Here is a 24787-nt window from a genome sequence, read left to right as displayed (position 1 = left end):
CATACTGTATTCAGGACAACAAGTTAGTTTCTTAGCCACATTTTTTGCAGTACTACTTTAGTGCCTTGTTGCAAACAGGATGCATGTTTTGGAATATTTGTATTCTGTGCAGGCTTCCTTCATTTCACTCTGCCAATTAGGTTAGTATTGTGGAGTCACTACAATGTTGTTGCTCCATCCTCAGTTTTTCACTATCACAGCCATTAAACACTGTAACTGTTTTAAAGTCACACACCATTGGCCTCATGGTGAAATCGCTGAGAGATTTCCTTCGTCTCCGGCAACTGAGTTAATTTCAGTGGTCTTTTCAAACAACTCTTACATTATTATAATTTTCACAATTTCACAGTATTATTCCGACCTCATAGTATGGAATATACAGGTAACTGACAAAATAAAGGAAACACCAACATAAAGTTTCTTAATAGGGTGTTGGCCAGAACAGCATCAATGCACCTTGGCATAGTCTACAAGTGTCTGGAACTCTATTGGAGGGATGTGACACCATTCTTCCATGAGACATTCTGTCATTTGGCGTTTTGTTGATGGTGGTGGAAAATGCCATCTCAGGCGTTGGTCCAGAATACCCATATGTGTTCTCTTTGGTTGAGATCTGGTGACTGTGTAATATATGGAGCTATACACCTTTAATGATGAGTTACTCCACCTCAAGAATTCAATTTGGAGAAAAGCTCAGCACACGCATACTCAGGCTGACTGGCTCTCATTCTCATGAGAAATAACTGCACTCAGGCTATCCGGAGGGCCAAAGTTAGTTATTTTAAGGAGCAGTTCTCTCTAAGTGGGTCTAACTCCAAGAAGTTCTGGAAAATGATTAAAGACCTGGAGAATAAGCCCTTCTCCTCACAGCTGCCCATGTCCCTTAATGTTGATGATGTGGCTGTTAATGACTAGGAGCACACATCTAAGCTCTTTAATCACCACTTCATTAAGTCAGGATTCCTATTCGACTCAGCCATGCCTCATTGCCCGTCCAACATTTCCTCATCCCCCACCCCTTCTAATACCACTAGCCCCGATGCTCCTCCCTCTTTTCCCCCTGCCCCTTCTAATAAGTTTCTCCCTATAGGCAGTCACTGATTCTGAGGTGCTGAAGGAGCTCCTTACACTTTACCCCCCCCCCCAAAAAAAAACATCTGGGTCAGATGGTTTAGATCCTTTCTGCTTTAAAGTTGCAGCCCCTATCATCGCCAAGCCTATCTCTGACCTTTTTAACCTGTGTCTTCTCTCTGGGGAACTTCCCATTGCTTGGAAGGCAGCCACTGTGCGTCCTTCATTTAAACAGGGAGATCAAGCTGATCCTAACTGTTATAGGCCTATTTCGATTTTGCCTCGTTTATCAAAAGTGTTGGAAAAACTTCTCAATAATCAACTGACTGGCTTTCTTGATGTCAATAGTATTCTCTCTGGTATGCATTCTGGTTTCTGCTCAAGTTATGAATGTGTCACTGTAACCTTAAAGGTCCTAAATGATGTCACAATTGCCCTTGATTCTAAGCAATTTTGTGCTGCTATTTTTATTGACTTGGCCAAAGCTTTTGATAGGGTAGACCATACCATTCTTGTGGGTCGGCTAAGGAGCATTGGTGTCTCTGAAGGGTATTTGGCCTGGTTTGCTAACTACCTCTCTCAAAGAGTACAGTGTATGAAGTGCAGTGTGCCTGTCACAAGGGAGTACCCCAAGGCTCGATCCTAGGCCCCACGCTCTTCTCAATTTACATCAACAACATAGCTCAGGCAGTAGGAAGCTCTTTTATCCATGTACATGCAGCTGATACAGTTTTATACTCAGCTGGCCCCTCCCTGGATTTTGTGTTAAACGCTCTACAATAAAGCTTTCTTGGTGTCCAACCAGCTTTCTCTGCCCTTAACCTTGTTCGGAACACCTCCAAAACAAAGGTAAAGTGGTTTGGTAAGAAGAATGGTTTAGAGCTAGAGCTACTACTGCATTACTCCTCTGTAAACTGGTCATCTCTGTATACCTGTCTCAAGACCCACAGGTTGATGCCTATTTATAAAACCCTCTTAGGCCTCACTCCCCCTATCTGAGATACCTACTGCAGCCCTTATCCTCCGCATACAACACCCGTTCTGCCAGTCACATTCTGTTAAAGGTCCCCAAAGCACACAGTCGCTCCTCTTTTCAGTTCGCTGAAGCTAGAGACTGGAACGAGCTGCAACAAACACTCAAACTGGACAGTTTTATCTCCATCTCTTCATTCAAAGACTCCATCATGGACATTCCTACTGACAGTTGTGGCTGCTTTGCATGATGTATTGTTGTCTCTACCTTCTTGCCCTTTGTGCTGTTGTCTGTGCCCAATAATGTTTGTTACATGTTTTGTGCTGCTACCATGTTGTGCTGCTGCCATGTTGTTGCTATCATGTTGTTGTCATGTTGTGTTGCTGCCATGCTATGTTGTTGTCTTAGGTCTCTCTTTATGTAGTGTTGTGGTGTGTCTCTGGCCGTGATGTGTGTTTTGTCCTATATTTCTGTATTTTTAATCCCAGCCCCTGTCCCCGCAGGAGGCCTTTTGCGTTTTGGTAGACAGTCATTGTAAATAAGAATTTGTTCTTAACTAGTTAGTTAAGAACAAATTCTTATTTACAATGACTGTCTACCAAAACGCAAAAGGCCTCCTGCGGGGACAGGGGCCTAGTTAAATAAAGGTTAAATACATTTTTTTTCAATGATAGGCCATAACTAACTTGTGTTTAACAGCCAATCAGTATCACTCATGAGGTTGAAGGTCAAAGGGGATATGTAAATGGTCTGTCTTGCAGTTTGATGTGTGCCTGCATGCACAGAGTTAGTTCTTACCATGCTTCAGATATAAAGGTAAAGGTTATAGGACTTCAGTCGCCATTGTCAATGTAATTATATCGTGCCATCTAGAGAACGATGTGGTGTCAGAAGTGGCAGAAGATTGAACTGCATGAGTGAGAATGATGACTTCACCAGCAGACTACTAGAATGAGTGGCTAGTTAGCAGGCTAATGCTAACTTGAGTGAAACAACATACTTTGCTATTGTTAGCTATCAAGTTTGAGATTAGCAGCAATGCAGTCAATTACACCACCATATCCGCTGTTGCTGACTGGAAACCTTGCAGAAAACTGGCAGAAATGGGAACAAATACTGAACTTGTACTACTTAGCCAGTGGTCTAAATGACAAGCCAGAGGCTAGGACAAGTGTATAACCGAGCGTATATCTCCAGCGCGTCTTCGCCGATGCAGTGCAGCAAAATTGCCATAGCAATTCAAAGTGAAAGAGGCTGAGACTGTACTCATAGCCTATGGAGGCACCCGCATTAAACCAAAGGGCATAATGACATAGCAAGTGCACAAACAAGCCCATCTACAGTTCTGTGTTACAGATGCATCTGACACACCACTGCAAGGCAGAGAGGCCTGCGTACAGCTGACACACCACTACTAGACAGAGAGGCCTGTGTGCATCTGACACACCACTTTGAGGCAGAGAGGCCTGTGTGTATCTGACACACCACTTTGAGGCAGAGAGGCCTGAGTGCATCTGACACACCACTACTAGACAGAGAGGCCTGAGTACATCTGACACACCACTACTAGACAGAGAGGCCTGAGTGCATCTGACACACCACTACTAGACAGAGAGGCCTGTGTGCATCTGACACACCACTACTAGACAGAGAGGCCTGTGTGCATCTGACACACCACTACTAGACAGAGAGGCCTGTGTGCATCTGACACACCACTACTAGACAGAGAGGCCTGTGTGCATCTGACACACCACTACTAGGCAGAGAGGCATTAGTGCATCTGACACACCACTACTAGGCAGAGAGGCATTAGTGCATCTGACACACCACTACTAGGCAGAGAGGCCTGTGTGCATCTGACACACCACTACTAGACAGAGAGGCCTGTGTGCATCTGACACACCACTACTAGACAGAGAGGCCTGTGTGCATCTGACACACCACTACTAGACAGAGAGGCCTGTGTGCATCTGACACACCACTACTAGACAGAGAGGCCTGTGTGCATCTGACACACCACTACTAGGCAAAGAGGCCTGTGTGTATTTGACACACCACTACGAGGCAAAGTAGCCTGTGTGCATCTGACACACCCCTACTAGGCAAAGAGGCCTGTGTGTATCTGACACACCACTACGAGGCAGAGAGGCCTGTGTGCATCTTACATACCACTACTAGTCAAAGAGGCCTGTGTGTATCTGACACACCACTACGAGGCAGAGAGGCCTGTGTGTATCTGACACACCACTACGAGGCAGAGAGGCCTGTGTGCATCTGACACACCCCTACTAGGCAAAGAGGCCTGTGTGTATCTGACACACCACTACGAGGCAGAGAGGCCTGTGTGCACCTGACACACTACTACTAGGCAAAGTAACCTGTGTGTATCTGACACACCACTACGAGGCAGAAAGGCCTGTATGCATTTGACACACCACTACTAGGCAGAAAGGCCTGTGTGCATCTGACACACCACTACTAGGCAGAAAGGCCTGTGTGCATCTGACACACCACTACTAGACAGAGAGGCATTAGTGCATCTGACACACCACCACTAGACAGAGAGGCATTAGTGCATCTGACACACCACTACTAGGCAGAGAGGCATTAGTGCATCTGACACACCACTACTAGGCAGAGAGGCCTGTGTGCATCTGACACACCACTACTAGGCAGAGAGGCATTAGTGCATCTGACGCACCACTACTAGGCAGAGAGGCCTGAGTGCATCTGACACACCACTACTAGGCAGAAAGGCCTGTGTGCATCTGACACACCACTACTAGACAGAGAGCCATTAGTGCATCTGACACACCACCACTAGACAGAGAGGCATTAGTGCATCTGACACACCACTACTAGGCAGAGAGGCATTAGTGCATCTGACACACCACTACTAGGCAGAGAGGCCTGTGTGCATCTGACACACCACTACTAGACAGAGAGGCCTGTGTGCATCTGACACACCACTACTAGACAGAGAGGCCTGTGTGCATCTGACACACCACTACTAGACAGAGAGGCCTGTGTGCATCTGACACACCACTACTAGACAGAGAGGCCTGTGTGCATCTGACACACCACTACTAGGCAAAGAGGCCTGTGTGTATTTGACACACCACTACGAGGCAAAGTAGCCTGTGTGCATCTGACACACCCCTACTAGGCAAAGAGGCCTGTGTGTATCTGACACACCACTACGAGGCAGAGAGGCCTGTGTGCATCTGACATACCACTACTAGGCAAAGAGGCCTGTGTGTATCTGACACACCACTACGAGGCAGAGAGGCCTGTGTGTATCTGACACACCACTACGAGGCAGAGAGGCCTGTGTGCATCTGACACACCCCTACTAGGCAAAGAGGCCTGTGTGTATCTGACACACCACTACGAGGCAGAGAGGCCTGTGTGCATCTGACACACTACTACTAGGCAAAGTAGCCTGTGTGTATCTGACACACCACTACGAGGCAGAAAGGCCTGTGTGCATTTGACACACCACTACTAGGCAGAAAGGCCTGTGTGCATCTGACACACCACTACTAGGCAGAGAGGCATTAGTGCATCTGACACACCACTACTAGGCAGAAAGGCCTGTGTGCATCTGACACACCACTACTAGGCAGAAAGGCCTGTTTGCATCTGACACACCACTACTAGACAGAGAGGCATTAGTGCATCTGACACACCACCACTAGACAGAGAGGCATTAGTGCATCTGACACACCACTACTAGGCAGAGAGGCATTAGTGCATCTGACACACCACTACTAGGCAGAGAGGCCTGTGTGCATCTGACACACCACTACTAGACAGAGAGGCATTAGTGCATCTGACACACCACCACTAGACAGAGAGGCATTAGTGCATCTGACACACCACTACTAGGCAGAGAGGCATTAGTGCATCTGACACACCACTACTAGGCAGAGAGGCCTGTGTGCATCTGACACACCACTACTAGGCAGAGAGGCCTGTGTGCATCTGACACACCACTACTAGGCAGAGAGGCATTAGTGCATCTGACGCACCACTACTAGGCAGAGAGGCCTGAGTGCATCTGACACACCACTACTAGGCAGAAAGGCCTGTGTGCATCTGACACACCACTACTAGACAGAGAGCCATTAGTGCATCTGACACACCACCACTAGACAGAGAGGCATTAGTGCATCTGACACACCACTACTAGGCAGAGAGGCATTAGTGCATCTGACACACCACTACTAGGCAGAGAGGCCTGTGTGCATCTGACACACCACTACTAGACAGAGAGGCCTGTGTGCATCTGACACACCACTACTAGACAGAGAGGCCTGTGTGCATCTGACACACCACTACTAGACAGAGAGGCCTGTGTGCATCTGACACACCACTACTAGACAGAGAGGCCTGTGTGCATCTGACACACCACTACTAGACAGAGAGGCCTGTGTGCATCTGACACACCACTACTAGGCAAAGAGGCCTGTGTGTATTTGACACACCACTACGAGGCAAAGTAGCCTGTGTGCATCTGACACACCCCTACTAGGCAAAGAGGCCTGTGTGTATCTGACACACCACTACGAGGCAGAGAGGCCTGTGTGCATCTGACATACCACTACTAGGCAAAGAGGCCTGTGTGTATCTGACACACCACTACGAGGCAGAGAGGCCTGTGTGTATCTGACACACCACTACGAGGCAGAGAGGCCTGTGTGCATCTGACACTCCCCTACTAGGCAAAGAGGCCTTTGTGTATCTGACACACCACTACGAGGCAGAGAGGCCTGTGTGCATCTGACACACTACTGCTAGGCAAAGTAGCCTGTGTGTATCTGACACACCACTACGAGGCAGAAAGGCCTGTGTGCATTTGACACACCACTACTAGGCAGAAAGGCCTGTGTGCATCTGACACACCACTACTAGGCAGAGAGGCATTAGTGCATCTGACACACCACTACTAGGCAGAAAGGCCTGTGTGCATCTGACACACCACTACTAGGCAGAAAGGCCTGTTTGCATCTGACACACCACTACTAGACAGAGAGGCATTAGTGCATCTGACACACCACCACTAGACAGAGAGGCATTAGTGCATCTGACACACCACTACTAGGCAGAGAGGCATTAGTGCATCTGACACACCACTACTAGGCAGAGAGGCCTGTGTGCATCTGACACACCACTACTAGACAGAGAGGCATTAGTGCATCTGACACACCACCACTAGACAGAGAGGCATTAGTGCATCTGACACACCACTACTAGGCAGAGAGGCATTAGTGCATCTGACACACCACTACTAGGCAGAGAGGCCTGTGTGCATCTGACACACCACTACTAGGCAGAGAGGCCTGTGTGCATCTGACACACCACTACTAGGCAGAGAGGCATTAGTGCATCTGACACACCACTACTAGGCAGAGAGGCCTGAGTGCATCTGACACACCACTACTAGGCAGAAAGGCCTGTGTGCATCTGACACACCACTACTAGACAGAGAGCCATTAGTGCATCTGACACACCACCACTAGACAGAGAGGCATTAGTGCATCTGACACACCACTACTAGGCAGAGAGGCATTAGTGCATCTGACACACCACTACTAGGCAGAGAGGCCTGTGTGCATCTGACACACCACTACTAGACAGAGAGGCCTGTGTGCATCTGACACACCACTACTAGACAGAGAGGCCTGTGTGCATCTGACACACCACTACTAGACAGAGAGGCCTGTGTGCATCTGACACACCACTACTAGACAGAGAGGCCTGTGTGCATCTGACACACCACTACTAGACAGAGAGGCCTGTGTGCATCTGACACACCACTACTAGGCAAAGAGGCCTGTGTGTATTTGACACACCACTACGAGGCAAAGTAGCCTGTGTGCATCTGACACACCCCTACTAGGCAAAGAGGCCTGTGTGTATCTGACACACCACTACGAGGCAGAGAGGCCTGTGTGCATCTGACATACCACTACTAGGCAAAGAGGCCTGTGTGTATCTGACACACCACTACGAGGCAGAGAGGCCCGTGTGTATCTGACACACCACTACGAGGCAGAGAGGCCTGTGTGCATCTGACACTCCCCTACTAGGCAAAGAGGCCTGTGTGTATCTGACACACCACTACGAGGCAGAGAGGCCTGTGTGCATCTGACACACTACTACTAGGCAAAGTAGCCTGTGTGTATCTGACACACCACTACGAGGCAGAAAGGCCTGTGTGCATTTGACACACCACTACTAGGCAGAAAGGCCTGTGTGCATCTGACACACCACTACTAGGCAGAGAGGCATTAGTGCATCTGACACACCACTACTAGGCAGAAAGGCCTGTGTGCATCTGACACACCACTACTAGGCAGAAAGGCCTGTGTGCATCTGACACACCACTACTAGACAGAGAGGCATTAGTGCATCTGACACACCACCACTAGACAGAGAGGCATTAGTGCATCTGACACACCACTACTAGGCAGAGAGGCATTAGTGCATCTGACACACCACTACTAGGCAGAGAGGCCTGTGTGCATCTGACACACCACTACTAGGCAGAGAGGCCTGTGTGCATCTGACACACCACTACTAGGCAGAGAGGCATTAGTGCATCTGACGCACCACTACTAGGCAGAGAGGCATTAGTGCATCTGACACACCACTATGAGGCAGAGAGGCCTGTGTGCATCTGACACACCACTACTAGGCAGAGAGGCATTAGTGCATCTGACACACCACTACTAGGCAGAGAGGCATTAGTGCATCTGACACACCACTACTAGGCAGAGAGGCATTAGTGCATCTGACACACCACTACCGCCATGCTCCAAGGAAGAGCTACTCAAGCGCTATGCATCTGGGTTTGAAGAACTCGGTGAGTTTCCAGGCCAGCACCACATCTACATTGATCCAAAAGTCCCTCCTGTTCAGTCCCATATGCTGTGCTCGACTGGCTGAAAGAGACATTGGACATTCAAGAACAGAGGGGTGTGGTCAGCAAAGTAACAAAACCATCAGCGTGGGCGAACAGCCAGGTCATAACACAAAATAAAAATGTCTCTCTGTGTGTGTTTTGGATCCTAAGGACCTGAACAAGGCCATACAGCGCCAACACTTCTCCTTTCCTACCTCATAGGATGTGCAATGCCAACTAGCGGGCAAGAAGAGATTCACTATCCTAGATGAGAAGGAGGTGTATTGGCAAGAATCAGCTGATCTTTGGACATTCAATACGCCATGGAGGAGGTGCCGGTTTAATCGCTTACCTTTTGGTGTAAAAAGTGCCAGCGAAGGTATTTCAGCAGATCCACTCGGAGAGTTTTGGTGACACTGATGGTGTCTGTGTAATTGGAGATGACCTGACAATTGCAGCAGCCACCAAAGAAGAGCATGACCGCATTCTACAGCAGGTGATGGACAGAGCCATCCGTCTGAATGTGAGGTTCAATGCTGACAAGATACATGACATGGTGAGTGAAGGGAAGTACATGGGGCCCGCCATCAAGGTGACAGCAGTCACACAGACGCCCCAACCAGAAGACAGAAAAGGTCGACAGTACATCCAAGATGAAGCCACGCTCACTGCACCACTCAGAATGTTTCTCGGGAAGGACATGGCATGGCAGTGGCACCCAGAACAACAAGCAGCACTGGAGAGACTGAAGAAAGCCCTTACGCCGCTGCTGAAACTCTTCAATCCACAGGAAGAGATTGAAATACAAGCTGATGCATCCAAAGAGGGACTTGGAGCTGTTCTGATGCCAGGTGAACAGCCTATAGCCTTTGCATCCAGAGCTCTGTCTGGGGCAGAACAAAATTATGCCCAGATAGGAAAAGAACTCCCGGTAATCTTGTTTGCACTGACGACGTTTCACCAGTATGTCTATGGTGTCCCGGTCAGAGTTCAATCTGACCACAAACCACTTGAGGCTATAACCACCAAGTCCATTGGAAAGGCGCCTGCCAATCCGTTCTCTGAAGGATGCTCCGAAATATGACATTCACATCGTCTACACCCCAGGTAAAGACATGTTAAAAGCAGACACCCTATCCAGGGCTGTACCCCAGACTGCCACACATGAAGATTGTGACCTCAGTGACGAGAAAGTCATTTAAGCGGTCTCCACACATCAGCCACTGGAGGGTGCTGTTATGCAGCAGCTGAGAGCAGTCACAGAGGCACACAGTGAGATGTAGCTGCTGAGGAACCTGCACAGAGATGGGTGAAGAAAAGTGCACCACTGAAAGCGCAAACCTACTGGCACATCAGAGACTCTCTTTACATTGAAGATGGACTACTCCCGGTAAACAAACGTATTATCATTCCCAAAGACTTTTAGACCTGAGGTACTTAAGAGGCTCCCCATTGCGAATCAGGGCATTCAACGCTCCTTAGCGCATGCCAGAGCTCGCATGTATTGGCCAGGCTTCGCTGATGAATGACGGTCGAATCGTGCACTTCCTGTCAAGAAAAACCGCCCAGCAACCAAAGGGAACCACTCCTACCACACACAGTGCCTGACACTCCATGGCAAAACAACGCCGTTGATATGTTTAAGTTCCAAGGACGCTCATTGCTTCTGATAGTGGACTACTACTCCAAATATCCAGAGGTGCTGAGGCTGTCGGACAAGACATCAGGTACTGTCGTAGCAAAGTTCAAAGCTGTGTTTGCTAGACATGGTGTTGCAGCTGAACTGATTGCAGATCATGTACCCTTTTCAAGTGCTGAGATGGCTCAGTTGGTGCAAAAGAGTGGGGTTTCAAAATCACTCATTCCAGTCCAGGGTTTTCCCCAGTCAAACGGAATGGCTGAGAGGGCCATTCAGTCAGTGAAAAACGTGCTGAAGTCGGCATCATAGACAGGTGTTGACCCTCACGCAGCTCTCCCGAACCTGAGAAACACACCTGCCCCGGGGTCTGCAGTACTCCCCTGCTCAGCTACTCATGGGACGTGTCCTATGCTCCAACCTACCTGGAAGTAAAGCCGCCCTTCAGCCAGTATCTCCCAAAAATGGCCAGCATGGCTTGAAATGCAGACAGCTGCAGCAGAAGACGAGCTATGACAAAATGGCGTCACCGCTTCCTTCGTTTCGGGACGGAGAGAGAGAGTGCATGGAGACGGCAAAAGGATGGCAGCCAGCAACAGTGGTGAGAATCAGAGATGAACCGAGATCATGTGATATCGTCACACCCGGAGGAGGTCGCTACCGCAGAAACAGAAAGCATCTCAGACCTGACAGAACAGCCAGGTACAGAGATGGCAGCTCTGATTCAGACCAGGAGGTCGTAGAGGCGACACAAAGAGACACAAATGAACACAGACTGAACATGACAAATGACAGAGAACCAAAACCCTCTGTCATAGAGATTCACACCAGTCAGTGCACCGGAACCCTCTGTCATAGAGACTCACACCAGTCAGTGCACCGGAACTCTCTGTCATAGAGACTCACACCAGTTAGTGCACCGGAACCCTCTGTCATAGAGACTCACACCAGTTAGTGCACCGGAACCCTCTGTCATAGAGACTCACACCAGTCAGTGCACCGGAACCCTCTGTCATAGAGACTCACACCAGTCAGTGCACTGGAACCCTCTGTCATAGAGACTCACACCAGTCAGTGCACTGGAACCCTCTGTCATAGAGACTCACACCAGTCAGTGCACTGGAACCCTCTGTCATAGAGACTCACACCAGTCAGTGCATCGGAACCCTCTGTCATAGAGACTCACACCAGTCAATGCACCGGAACCCTCTGTCATAGAGACTCACACCAGTTAGTGCACCAGAGCAGCCAGGTGTACTAAACTACCAGCGAGGCTACAGGACTATGTGCTTGAGTGAGTCAGATGGAAAACCTGGTAATGCAAGTGGAACTAGACCACCATCTACCATTGACTCTACAGCAGTATTAACATTACTATATTCTTGTTTAAAAAAAGTTTTGTTAAAAGGTTACCACCTCTAACTACGAGGGGGGGGGGGGGGGGATGTAATATATGGAGTTATACACCTTTTAATGATAGTCCATAACTCTCTTGTGCGTAACAGCCAATCAGTATCACTCTTGAGGTTGAAGGTCAAGGGAATATGTAAATGAGCTGTCTTGCAGTTTGACGAGTGCCTGCATGCACAGAGTTAGTTCTTACCATGCTTCAGATATAAAGGTAAAAGTTATAGTGTACTTCAGTCCCCATTGCCAATTGAATTATACCGTGCCATCTAGAGCACGACAGACTGAGACGGCCATGGCATATGGTTTACATCGTTTTCATGCTTATCAAACCATTCAGTGACCACTCTTGCCCTGTGTATGGGGGCATTGTTGTCCTATGGGGGCAGAGCCATGGTAGCCAAAATAATAGCCTGCCCAGTATTTTTTATACATGACCCTAAGTATGATGGGATGTCAATTGCTTAATTAAATCATGAACCGCACCGTGGTGGAAGCACCTACTTTCAATATACTTTATCTCTTTTACTCAAGTGTTTCCATTATTTTGTATATAAAACACAGGAAATCATGTTTTTGACTGCACTCGGCCTATAAGATGGATAGGTTAGACAACCACATATTGGATACGAACATTCCATTCCAGCTAAACAATGAATATATAGCGTTCTCAAATCTATGAATAAAAAATCTGAGAACAGTCATATTTACACACAAATGAAAGATACCCATCAGCAATCATTTCTGATGAAAAACACAAATGTGAAAAATTGGTAGATATTGTGCTTTGGAAATAAATTCTTCAAATATTAATTTAGTTTGGTTTATGGAATCAAATTCATCATAACAAAATGACATTGTTTCATTTTCCCTGCATCCACAGATGTCGAGGGCCCTCCCACATCAGTAGTCCCTCCCCCTCCTCCACAATTACCTGGTACAACAGAGGCCACAGCACAAGCCCCTCCTCCTCCCCCCCCTCCTCCTCCTCCTCCTCCTCCTCCCCCTACATGCTCGACTGCACCACCTCCTCCGCCCCCACCTCCTCCAGGGGGTGGTATGCCCCCACCACCTCCGGGCGGTGGAATGCCCCCACCATTTGGGGGTATGCCTGATGGACACACTGGTAAGCTAACACGCGATAGGTCAAGATAGTTCTGTTAGTCGTGTTTCTAATGACAAAACGTTCAGTTAAGTGGATCCCACTAAACAAGGACTGGCCGTTTTAGAAATGGTTTTACACAATGAAACACAACGTGTTCCTCTTCTGGACAGGTAACAGAAACAAGAAGCCCATTCAGACTAAGTACCGTATGCCTTCACTCAACTGGCAGGCCCTTAAACCCAACCAGGTGTCTGGAACCGTCTTCAATGAGCTGGATGATGAGCTCGTGCTGGGGGTGAGACCACAGTAGTCTACTAGCTATCTGCTTACAATCTGAATTCTTGTCCATCTCAATCTGTCCTCGTCTGTATGTGATTCTCTTTCTTCTCCTTCCAGTCTTTCCATCCCTCTTTCTCTGTCTCAGCCGCTCTCTCATTTCTCTTTCTTCTGTCATCCTGAAATCCTTTTGTATTTCTCCCTCTATCTGATCTGTCTCCCGTCATATGACAACATTTCCTGCCGAATCAACGACTTGTTTAAACTGTAAATCGCACAGTTTGGACATTACCAACAGCTCCTGCATTAGTCATCCACCTCTCCACTCCATGTCCTAGGTGCTAAACATGGACGCCTTTGAGGAGCAGTTTAAGACCAAGGCCCAGACTGCCCCGGCTGACGTGGGGCCCCTGAGAGCGAAGGTGGCCCAGAAGACCCCCAGCAAAGTGTCCCTACTGGAGCCCAACAGAGCCAAGAACCTCGCCATCACCCTGCGCAAGGGAGGCATGGCCGCCTCAGACATCTGTACTTCCATAGAGACGTATGTGTCTGTTATCAAGTAATAAGAAAATGATACTACATGTAAATTGTGTGTAAGACTAGAAGTAGTACTACTATATATAGTTGAATGCATTGACTGTAAGTCGCTCTGGATAAGAGCGGTTGGATGACCGAAATGTTAAATGTATACCTTTTTGTAGTGTGTCTATGCACAGCCAGAGAGAGGAATATATAGTTAGCTATGGTTTTACTAAGCATGTGATAGTAACTGATTAAGCTTGTAACCGATGTGAAGTGTGTGAAGGATCACGACACTCATAACCCACTTCTATTGTCAGTTTACAATAATCGGAGTGTATGAACAGCGTAGTAGTTGTACAAGTAGTATGAAGTAGTAGTTGTACATAACCCTGGCTCTCTCCACTTTCTCTTTCCCCTCCCCTAAAGGTATAACCAGGAAGCTCTGAGCCTGGACTTCCTGGAGCTGCTGGAGCGTTTCATCCCCTCAGAGTACGAAGTCAAGCTCATCCAGAACTACGAGCGAGACGGGAGGCCCCTGGACGAGCTCCCCGAGGAGGACCGCTTTATGGTACGCTTTGGCAAGATCCCCCGCCTGCCCCAGCGAATCAGTACACTCACCTTCATGGGCAACTTCCCAGAGAGCATCCAGCTCATCCAGCCGGTCAGTAGAAATACTGAAAACAATGTTATTTCGAGATTGTTTCAATGCTTTATCATCTAGTCGGATGCGCAAAGCTTCCCCAAAATACCAGAAATCACCATAATATGTTCCCATCTCTCCAACAGCAACTCAATGCAATCATCGCTGCCTCAATGTCAATCAAGTCCTCTAGCAAGCTGAAGAAGATCCTTGAGGTACCGTTAGGAGACTGCTCTTTTGATACGCTGCATGGATGGTACGCGGCTAAATTGTTTCGGTTTGTATGATGGCACAACGTTGGTGTCTAACTTTGGTATGCCTCTTCTGTTCCTAAGATCATCCTAGCCTTTGGAAACTACATGAACAGCAGCAAGAGAGGAGCAGCCTATGGGTTCCGCCTGCAGAGTCTCGACTTGGTGGGAAATACTTCGAACATAAAGCGTACTCTACTTATCAGCCAAATGTTAGAGGCTCATTTTGTGTTCCTTTTCCTACCATGAGGCACGTCGGTTTTGTACTCCAACCTTAGTCCGGAAGATTCACTTGGGTTAGCAGAATGTCATTTTAGCACAGCATCTAATTGATTATCTACGGTAATAGACTCAAATGGGGCTCCACCTCAGTGAGAGATCCAGAGATAACCGATTGTGACAGGCCTGCTCTGAATTAGCCACAGTGACTGAATGAATAGGACACTAAGTTGGAGCTGTGGAGGATGTCTCAACTAACAATGATTGCTGATGATAATCAATGACAGGCAGAGTTACACAAACCATCAATTAACGTCAAAATGGATTTAATTGGAGACGAGTAACAACTTGATCATCAGGATTGGACACATTTGCTCTTGATCACACTGTATTTCTCATTTTGATGGGGTGCTGTATCCCTTGATTATCTGATCTCAGTTTTGTATGTGCTATCACTGACCCCTCTGACTACCACTGTCCTAAAGCGAATACAGATCTGGGATCAGGCTAACCTTTTGACTTTGTATCCTTTTTTTAACCTTTATTTAACTAGGCAAGAACAAATTATTTTCAATTGACGGCCTAGGAACAGTGGGTTAACTGCCTTGTTCAGGGGCAGAAAACAGTGGCTCAAAAACGTGATTTTCCTGTGTTTTATATATATTTCTACTAAGAGGTTGGAATAATACTGTGAAGTTGTGGAAATGATTATAATACCCTTTAAGTTTAAGAGCTGTTTGAAAAGAGCACCTGAAATTTCAGCCTGTTTTGGTGGGATGGAGATTTGGCCTGCCTGGTGATGTCACTCTCTGCCAATAACAGCTAGTTTTCAGTTTTCCCCCTCCCCACTCAGACCACTCCCAGGCAGTCCTAACTAAATTCTTGCTTGAGAAATTGCTCTTTGCTAAGAAGCCATTTTTGTTTCTTTTTGACCATTTTAATTGAAGACAAGCACAGTAAGGTACTTAAGTGTTACCCAGAAATGATTTGATATTCATATAAAAACAGCTGCATTTGACCTTCAAAGTTTTGGCAATGTGGTACCTTCTTGGTTATTAGGTTTATCCATGAAATAGTTTGGAGCATATACTGTATAGCGTGTGCAACTTTCTTTCTTTTTATTCAATCTAGCTATTAGACACCAAGTCCACAGACCGGAGACAGACTCTGCTTCACTTCATAGTGAACATCATCCAGGAGAAATACCCCGAGCTCCAAACCTTCCACAGTGAGCTGTACTTCTTGGACAAGGCTGCTCTGGTGTCCCTGGACAGCATTCTGCAGGACGTGCGTGCCTTGGAGAGGGGCATGGAGGTGACCCGGAAGGAGTTTGCCATACACGAAGACAACTCTGTGTTGCAGGAGTTCCTCACCAGCAACAATGACATGCTGGACTCTGTAGTAGGAGATGGCAAGACAGCCCAGGTCAAATCTCCCTACTAAATGTATATATATATATATATATAAAATTGACAATCAGTGTGGCAAAATGTGCAGCCTAATATATCAATCAAATGTATTTATAAAGTCCTTTTTTACATCAGCCGATGTCACAAAGTGCTATACAGAAACCCAGTCTAAAATCCCAGACAGCAAGCCATGCAGATGTAGAAGCACAGTGGCTAGGAAAAACTCTTGAGAGAGGCAGGAACTTAGGAAGAAACCTATGGGGGGAACCAGGCTCTGAGGGATGGCCAGTCCTCTTCTGGCTGTGCTGGGTGGAGATTATAACAGAACATGGCCAAGATGTTCAAACGTTCATAGATGACCAGCAGGGTCAAATAATAATAATCACAGTGGCTAACCTAGTAACAGTTTTATTGCACTATACTAAATCAATTTAGGAGAGGCTAATAATATTTGTAAAACAGTACTGCTACAGAAAGCAATGAGGTACAGTGTAATGGAGGTATGATCATTTTTCCCCCTCTCATTTTAGGATGTGTATGAATCAGCGGTGGAGTACTTTGGAGAGAACCCTAAAACCACACCTCCCTCCATGTTCTTCCCCGTCTTTGTTAGGTTCATCAAGGCCTATAAGGTTAGTCACCACGTTGACTGATTACGTTGTTCATTGATTCATTCGATCATTCATACAGTACTTATACCCGCCGACTATTAAAACGTAAGTACGTTAATGTATCAACAGAGACGAGCTGAGCTCTTTGCCACACATCAAACAGTAACTGTTGCATTAATGTGACAGTGTTCCATACATAAATGATTACAAATGTCTTTATAACACCCCCCCCCTCCCCCCGGCAGCAAGCAGAGCAGGAGAATGAGCAGAGGAAAAAGCAGGATGTGTTGTCCAGTGAATGGAAAACTGGGCCACTGTCAACCTCGCCTAAGCCTGAAACATCCCAGAAGGTAGTCCGTGACACATTACCAACCACATAGGAGTGATAAGACACAGGGAGAGTTGACTCACTCCACTTACCTTCAACACGTGTATAATTTAGACCCCAACATTTTTTGCCTGCCCATTGACCCCCCCGACCACCCCACAGCAGGTACCCATGATGCCCCAGATGGATCTGATAGCGGAGCTGAAGAGGCGGCAGGTGACCCCCCTGGTTCGGGAGGGCAAGGATGGAGCCATCGAGGACATCATCACAGGTGGGCCTGGTGGAGTCAGGGATATTGGGTCGAGGTCTCCAGTACACTCATTTGTGTGTGTGTGTGTGTGTGTGTGTGTGTGTGTGTGTGTGTGTGTGTGTGTGTATATGTATACACACACACTACCGTTCAAAAGTTTGGGCTCACTTGGAAATGTCCTTGTTTTTGAAAGAAAAGTGCAAATTGATCAGAAAAACAGTGTAGACATTGTTAATGTTGTAAATGACTATTGTAGGAAACTGCAGATTTTTTATGGAATATCTACATAGGCATATAGAGGCACATTGTCAGCAACCATCACTCCTGTGTTCCAATGGCACATTGTGTTAGCTAATCCAAGTTTATAATTTTAAAAGGCTAATTGATCATTAGAAAACCCTTTTGCAATTATGTTAGCACAGCTGAAAACTGTTGTTCTGATTAAAGAAGCAATAAAACTGGCCTTCTTTAGACAAGTTGAGTATCTGGAGCATCAGCATTTGTGGGTTCGATTGGCTCAAAATGGCCAGAAACAAAGAACTTTCTTCTGAAACTCGTCAGTCTATTCTTGTTCTGAGAAATGAAGGCTATTCCATGCTAGAAATTGCCAAGAAACTGAAGATCTCGTACAACACTGTGTACTACTCCCTTCACAGAACAGCACAAACTGGCTCTAACCAGAATAGAAAGAGTAGTGGGAGGATGCACAACTGAGCACAACTGAGATTCACAATTGAGCAAGAGGACAAGTACATCAGAGTGTTTAGTTTGAGAAACAGACACCTCACAAGTCCTCAACTGGCAGCTTCATTAAATAGTACCCGCGAAACACCAGTCTCAACGTCAACAGTGAGTTTTCCAGTTTCCGTTCCAGTTTCCGTCCAGTTTTCAGCTGTGCTAACATAATTGCAAAAGGGTTTTCTAATGATCAATTAGCCTTTTAAAATGATAAACTTGGATTAGCTAACACAACGTGCCATTGGAACATAGGAGGGATGGTTCCTGATAACGCTTGCTTTTCTGTAGCCTTTTCCCATTTCCACAAATACATCATAACTAACTGTCGCCATGCAATATCCACCGCCACCTACATTATCCTGTTGCATCTGTCACATCCACATTCCTCTTCTCCCTTCAATCCTTTTTTCATGTCATTCCCACTCATTCCCCTGTGCATATCTCTCCTCCCCCTTGGTTATGTCTTTACCGTCGCCCTCTTCTCCCTTTATCTCTCTCTCTCTCTCTCTCTCTCTCTCTCTCTCTCTCTGGGGTTTTCAGCTCTGAAGGCTGTGCCCTTCACGGCTCGCTCTGGCAAGCGCACCTCTCGCATCTTCTGCGACTCTGGCTTCAGTGATGACAGCCCTACATAGTCCCCTCAGAACTGTATAGGTCTGTCTTTCGCTTTCTCTCCGGAGATGCCTGTGTCTCCTATGCACACCACGAGAGTGTAGCACCATGTGCCTCTGCCCTCTTGATGCAGCTGTCTTTGTTAGCGTGGCGGTGTCACTACAAAAGCCTGTTTAGGACCAGACTTGTTCCGTGTTGTGGTCTCACAGTGCTGTTGTTACCCATCACTATCCCTGCTAGACCTGAGGAACCAGCCATACAGACGGACAGACGGGTCCCGAGTCAGCGCCAAGTGGAAGCCCAGACAGAAGCTCCAAGTCTCCTCCGACATCTTCCTGTGAAACACTACACACACACGCTTGCTTACACACACACGCTTGCTTACACACACACACACACACACACACACACACACACACACACACACACACACACACACACACACACACACACACACACACACACACACACACACACACACACACACACACACACACACACACACACACACACACACACACACACACACACACACACACACACACACTCCATTCAAAGCATCACCCTCATTTAAATTCATTGACATAGAGCGCACACAAACTTGAAATAAGTCCCCTAGGCTTAGCCCAGCCTGGCAGGTGATTGGTTCTACCTGTGGTTCTACCCACAGCAAACCTCCACCCTCTAAGTAGAGCTTTAGGAATATTAGACTGTGAGGTGCTGTCTCCTAATACCTCTCTGATCCACAACAAACACCTACAGTAAATACACTATATTCCTCATCATAAACTGGGTGATTCGAGCCCTGACTGCTGGCTGGCTGAAAGGCGTGGTATATCAGACCGTATACGATGGGAATGGCAAAACATTTATTTGCACTGCTCTGATTACGTTGGTAACCAGTTTCTAATATCAATAAGGCACCTTGGGGGTTTGTGATATATGGCCAATATACCACGGGCTAAGGGCTGTGTTCTAGCACTTTGTGTTGCGTCGTGCCAATGAACAGCCCTTGGCCTTGGTATATTGGCCATATACCATAACTCCGCAGGCTTTTACTGAAGTAAACACTTCCTATTTCTACATAATGTTAGTGGAGTAAGGGCTTGGCCATGGATGGACTTTATAGTTCAACGGAATGATTTAAACCCTCATTCTCTACAATCCTAATTTGAGCTTTAAGGACCCGTGTATGGGAGGTTCAGCACTGGGACAGTGTACATTAAGTAACAATCAGTGAAAGCTAGCAAGACTCTACATTTGTCTTTCATAGTGAATAGTTTGTTCTATTTGTGGTACTCAGATGGCTGCAGATTGTCAAATCCCAATAACTGCTGTATCTGGTGTAAAGGCATATTGACCTGTCTGTCTGTCTGTCTGTCTGTCTGTCTGTCTGTCTGTCTGTCTGTCTTAGGACAAGTAGGATTACGACAGCTCAGAACGAAGCTTAGAACATGATTTGTATTATATTCAAAATATTTGAATGGATAACCCTCTCTTTGTTTCACTATTTTGGGTTTGAACTAATAAATATTTTATACTGTGATTGTCTGCTACTTTATAACACCAGAAGTCATGAAACATGAAATTGGTTTGGAGTTCATCTCAGACCCTGAATGAATTTGAATCAAATCCTTTCTTGTATAAGAGGTTCACTTTTATTGTCACAAAAACACAACAGAGAGGTACAAAAGCAGCAGTCTTTGTTAAGTACCATAGTTGATCATCTTCTCACAAAAAGCAGCAACAGTTCTTTCAGTATGTAGAATTGGCGTAGCATTTGCACTGTTAGTTGGTCTTTAGCATACCGTATTGCTGTGTCATTCTTCTTCAGCACTCATAAACAACACTTATCTCACACGCACAGCGAGAATCACTCTCAGAATAACGGAAGAGTAGTTGCTCTACGATGTTTTCAGATCTTTTTCTTAACATCAACGTTGACAGTGACATTTGTTTTGACTGACCCTGTTGCACATGATACAAAATCTATTATCCTGTACAATGTTTCATCTAATATACACTTACAGTTATACACAGAGGAGAGGTATTGACAGAAGTAGCAGAACCTTTTGTTGACCCAGCGTGCAAATTCCGGGAATGTACAGTATGTGCATGCTGTTTGGATTACGTTTCTCTCAACAACAACAACAACAACAACAAAAAGAAATTCACATAAATCCATATAAGTAACATCTTCTCGGTCTATTTACATGATTTTTAACACCCACAGACTACTTTAAACGACCACACATTCATCGAGAAACCATATTGTACGTACGATATAGTTTACTTTTGATTAGGATAGAGGAAGACAGTTGTGGGTAGTCACCAGTGAGTACTTGTAAAGAGGGATGAGGAAATGTGCTCTGGGTCTCTCTATTTCTTTCGTTCCCTCTATCCGTGCAAGCTGAGTGTAGTGCTACTTTAAGTAGTTCACAACCCTTCATCATTGATTTCTATTGTTTCCCAAACAAGCCTCCCAAAGGTTTCAGATTTTTCACAATTGTCACTGCATGTGTTCTTTGCATCCTGCCATGAACCATATTAGTCTATGACAAGAAATGATACAAACTATTTGCTCAATGGCCTAAGTAAGTACTAAGGAACCAAAATGATGGCAATAGAAAACAAAACACACACAAATTCATTTACAGAATACATTTCTAAAATGTGGTTATGAATCCTCTTTTCAAGTATAAAAATACAGTCTTGATAATATAAAACATAGATGAAGATTGAATTATGTACATGATATAATCACTGCAAACAATAACTATTGGGTAGTATACTATTTTCTCACAATACAGTATATCTCTGATATGATTTAGATTATTCTGAGGTTAATTGCGTGGTCTTTATTTTCATATTAGCTCTTATTTCTATATTTAAAATGAATAATATTAATGTCTAGGATTTACCAAGGGTGATGTTTTATCTCCAGTTATGTATATTTTTTGTGCCAGTGGTATATATTTGTGCACAGAGAGCTTCCATGGCAATATTTTTACACTTTCCTCCAGCAGTTTCAGACAGCACATAACCCTTCTGTGGGATTATCTGACTTGCATTTAGTGGCATGGTAAAATAAAAAAATAAAAAAATTGTAACGCATAAAATCTTGGGATGGAAATCTTCATATTGCTGTGGCAATGATGACAATGGTGGCTAATGTACAAAACGGTGCTAATGAGTCCAGAACCTTTCACATTATGGATAGAGTACTCGTGTTTACTGTGGGATTTTAGGATCAATATGTGTTCAATTTGCAACATTTGGTGTCAGAAGTGGGATCTTGTGCTGAATCTTGCTGTCCACCATTTTCCCTTCAGTGTTTATCCCAGTACTCATACTGACCATGATAGCAGAGGACCTGGAAGAAGAGAGAACATTGCTCACATGATCTCTATCTAACTCCTAACCTAACCTACTGCAATAGGGTGTCTGGGAAAAGTCTGCAGTCTGCAGTTTTTTCTGTTGCATTCTCATTTTTTTAAAGGGTTTTAATAGTGTTTTAAGATCACATTTGTTTTCCTTGTTCTTTGGTGACGCCTTCCAGATAGAGACAGACCAGGGTCAAGCTACGGTCTTGGTCATTGGCTATCTTACATCTATGTGGTCACATGGGGTGCTACTGTATGCTTCAGCCAGTGCAGCACATTTCCCTTGACTGGCCACAGGGGTATGCTGTGTTTGGTGTATCAGCCCGACAGTCGTCCCGCTCCTGTCAAGATCTGAGCCATGTGGCTGTCGCTAAGCAGAGCATAGGCAAAACTGAGGAAGTGATGCTGTGATCAGTACTGCACTGCTGTCAGGACTTGAGGACGGGCTACCTGTCCCGATGCAGCTTCTCCACAGTGGATAGGAAAAGAAGGGGAGTTGGGAGAGGAGAGGAAAGGGAGGGGTGAAGCAATACAGATTGAGATTTCAGAAGGAGAGAGGAAGAGAAGGATAGGAAAAGGAGTAGGTAATGGAGGAGCTATACTCTACAGTACTGGATAATAGGTGTCCTCAAGTTATATGATCTTTATAAGTGAAGGCTGAACTCTGCTTTTACCCTGGTTAACCCTAGGCATACTTTCTTGCTCTGTGATTGCTCAATTATGTTTTTTGTTTGTACTTTTGCCCTCGGCTGCTGGCTCGTTTGGACACATTCAGGGCTAAAAACCCAAAGCTACTATTGGCTGTTAGGATCAACCCAAACAATCCTCACCCCTGAAACAACACACATTTTCAATGAATTGGTCATGTCTGAAACAGTTAAGATGCTTTCTTTGACCAAACAGTGGGCTGCCTCCCAGACTAAATGAATGGAAATGAATTATCCTCCCATCACTTTACACCTACAGGGGCTTCTCCATAAGAGCATTGGAGACCCAAACAAACAAACTCAAGGAGGGAAAAGCCAGCACTGAGCCTCTCTCGCTGACACATTTGGACACAACATCAAGCTCAATTTGATGCCACTGCTAATGAATTGCCTTGGCCTTTAGCGAACAAGAGATTTCCTCCTCCGATTAGATGTCTAAGGGCCCCCACACCACTGCCACATTGGTTTACACATCCAACCGTTCAACGGGGCAAAAGGGTTAAGGGGAGAAACAAGACAAAAGCCTAAGATTAACGACGCAGACTTCCTATTAAGCCAAGAGCATAGACAGGGAGGTAGGAGAGGAGAAGAGAGGAGAGGCGTGCCTTTAAGGATGCCAAGAGAGCTGGTTGCACTGATGTAGATTTAGATCAATGTCATCTATATTCTGGCTCTATTCTCCTCATGATAGATGGGGCTGGGATGTGTCCTTGGGAGGCCCACTGCTCAAAGTGAGATAAACTGGGTGGGATGAAGAGCAGTAGAAGTCTACACTAGCTTTGGTCTACATGGGGCATGGAGGTTATAGATATGTACATTCAGTTCATTCAATGTGGGGAGAGGAAGGAGCCATTTGTAATTATGGAAGGAGCACTAGGGGCAAGCAGTGCAGCCTGGCCTCAGAGCCGCAGAGCCACCCACAATAACATCTGCTAAATATGTGTATGCGACCAATAACATTTGATTTGATCTGAATATGCTATACACATTTCCGAGCCCCTCTCAAGACATACGATCTGTACTAATGGTCTAGTTACGTTAGACAGAAACGGAAGTAGGGAGGTTGGTCGAGTAGGATGGGTGGGCGTATTCCGTGGCAGACTAGCAATCCAAAGGCTGCATGTTCGAGTCGCCACGGGGACAACTGTAGCATTTGCGCTAACCCTTCCTCAAACCCTAATTCGAACCTTAACCCTTTTCACCTAACCCGGTCGTACAATTCGTATGGTATTGTATGACCGTGTAAGATGTACTACATGTCCTCTAATTTTGACTTGAGGGACACCGGTATATCCTTTACACGGACATGAACAGACAGGTGCACCCCCCCCCCCCCCCCCCCGCAGAAGATTGAGGGATCCTCCCACTTTCTGCCATCCACGAGATCCTCCATTCCCCAGATAAATCACATTCATATTGGATCATTAAAAAAGGATTCACGCCAAAATCATCCATTCGGGGGCCAAACAAAAAGTCCACCTATTCAGGACAGGTATTGGAACAGTGAATGTAGCTATAGCACCGTGTTGAGACAATGTCCACACAATGTCCTCAGGCACTGGGCTAAGATATCAAATAGCAGAATACCAACTAAGCCTTTTTAAAATCAGATAACCCCAAGGCATTCACATGTTGTGCACACACAAACTTCACTTTTGTTGACGTTAACAATTTTTCAGCTCGTGCATATTTTCCCCTCAGGATAAAATGGTACGGTCTTGGTTAAATCCTATTGGTTCAAAAAT

General features: G+C 46.0%; 2 protein-coding genes across 4 annotated transcripts in view; one reads left to right on the top strand and one right to left on the bottom strand.

Annotated features, from left to right (window-relative positions):
* LOC110498757 (formin-like protein 1) overlaps positions 1-22056 on the top strand; it is a 68917-nt gene extending 46861 nt beyond the window's left edge. Inside the window, exons 15-25 of one of the 2 annotated variants that reach the window (XM_036955901.1) lie at positions 12878-13120; positions 13270-13394; positions 13714-13916; positions 14324-14558; positions 14684-14752; positions 14873-14953; positions 16139-16432; positions 16947-17048; positions 17273-17377; positions 17518-17626; positions 19193-22056. In XM_036955901.1, the coding sequence (XP_036811796.1) occupies positions 12878-13120; positions 13270-13394; positions 13714-13916; positions 14324-14558; positions 14684-14752; positions 14873-14953; positions 16139-16432; positions 16947-17048; positions 17273-17377; positions 17518-17626; positions 19193-19293 (1667 nt within the window). In that variant the 3' untranslated portion in view covers positions 19294-22056. Of the gene's footprint in view, positions 1-12877; positions 13121-13269; positions 13395-13713; positions 13917-14323; positions 14559-14683; positions 14753-14872; positions 14954-16138; positions 16433-16946; positions 17049-17272; positions 17378-17517; positions 17627-18883 lie in introns of both variants that reach the window. The other variant, XM_036955902.1, reaches the window with a different exon arrangement.
* Positions 20588-24787, bottom strand: part of LOC110498756 (SRC kinase signaling inhibitor 1) — a 48751-nt gene continuing 44551 nt past the window's right edge. For both annotated transcript variants that reach the window (XM_036955900.1, XM_036955899.1), the window contains one exon: positions 20588-22325. In XM_036955900.1, coding sequence (XP_036811795.1) covers positions 22281-22325 — 45 coding nt within the window. In that variant the 3' untranslated portion in view covers positions 20588-22280. The remainder of the gene's footprint in view (positions 22326-24787) is intronic.

Source organism: Oncorhynchus mykiss, chromosome 20 (genome assembly GCF_013265735.2).
Source record: "Oncorhynchus mykiss isolate Arlee chromosome 20, USDA_OmykA_1.1, whole genome shotgun sequence".
Taxonomy (NCBI): domain Eukaryota; kingdom Metazoa; phylum Chordata; class Actinopteri; order Salmoniformes; family Salmonidae; genus Oncorhynchus; species Oncorhynchus mykiss.
The sequence above is the reverse complement of the archived record's forward strand: the minus strand, read 5'-3'. Positions and strand labels throughout refer to the sequence as shown.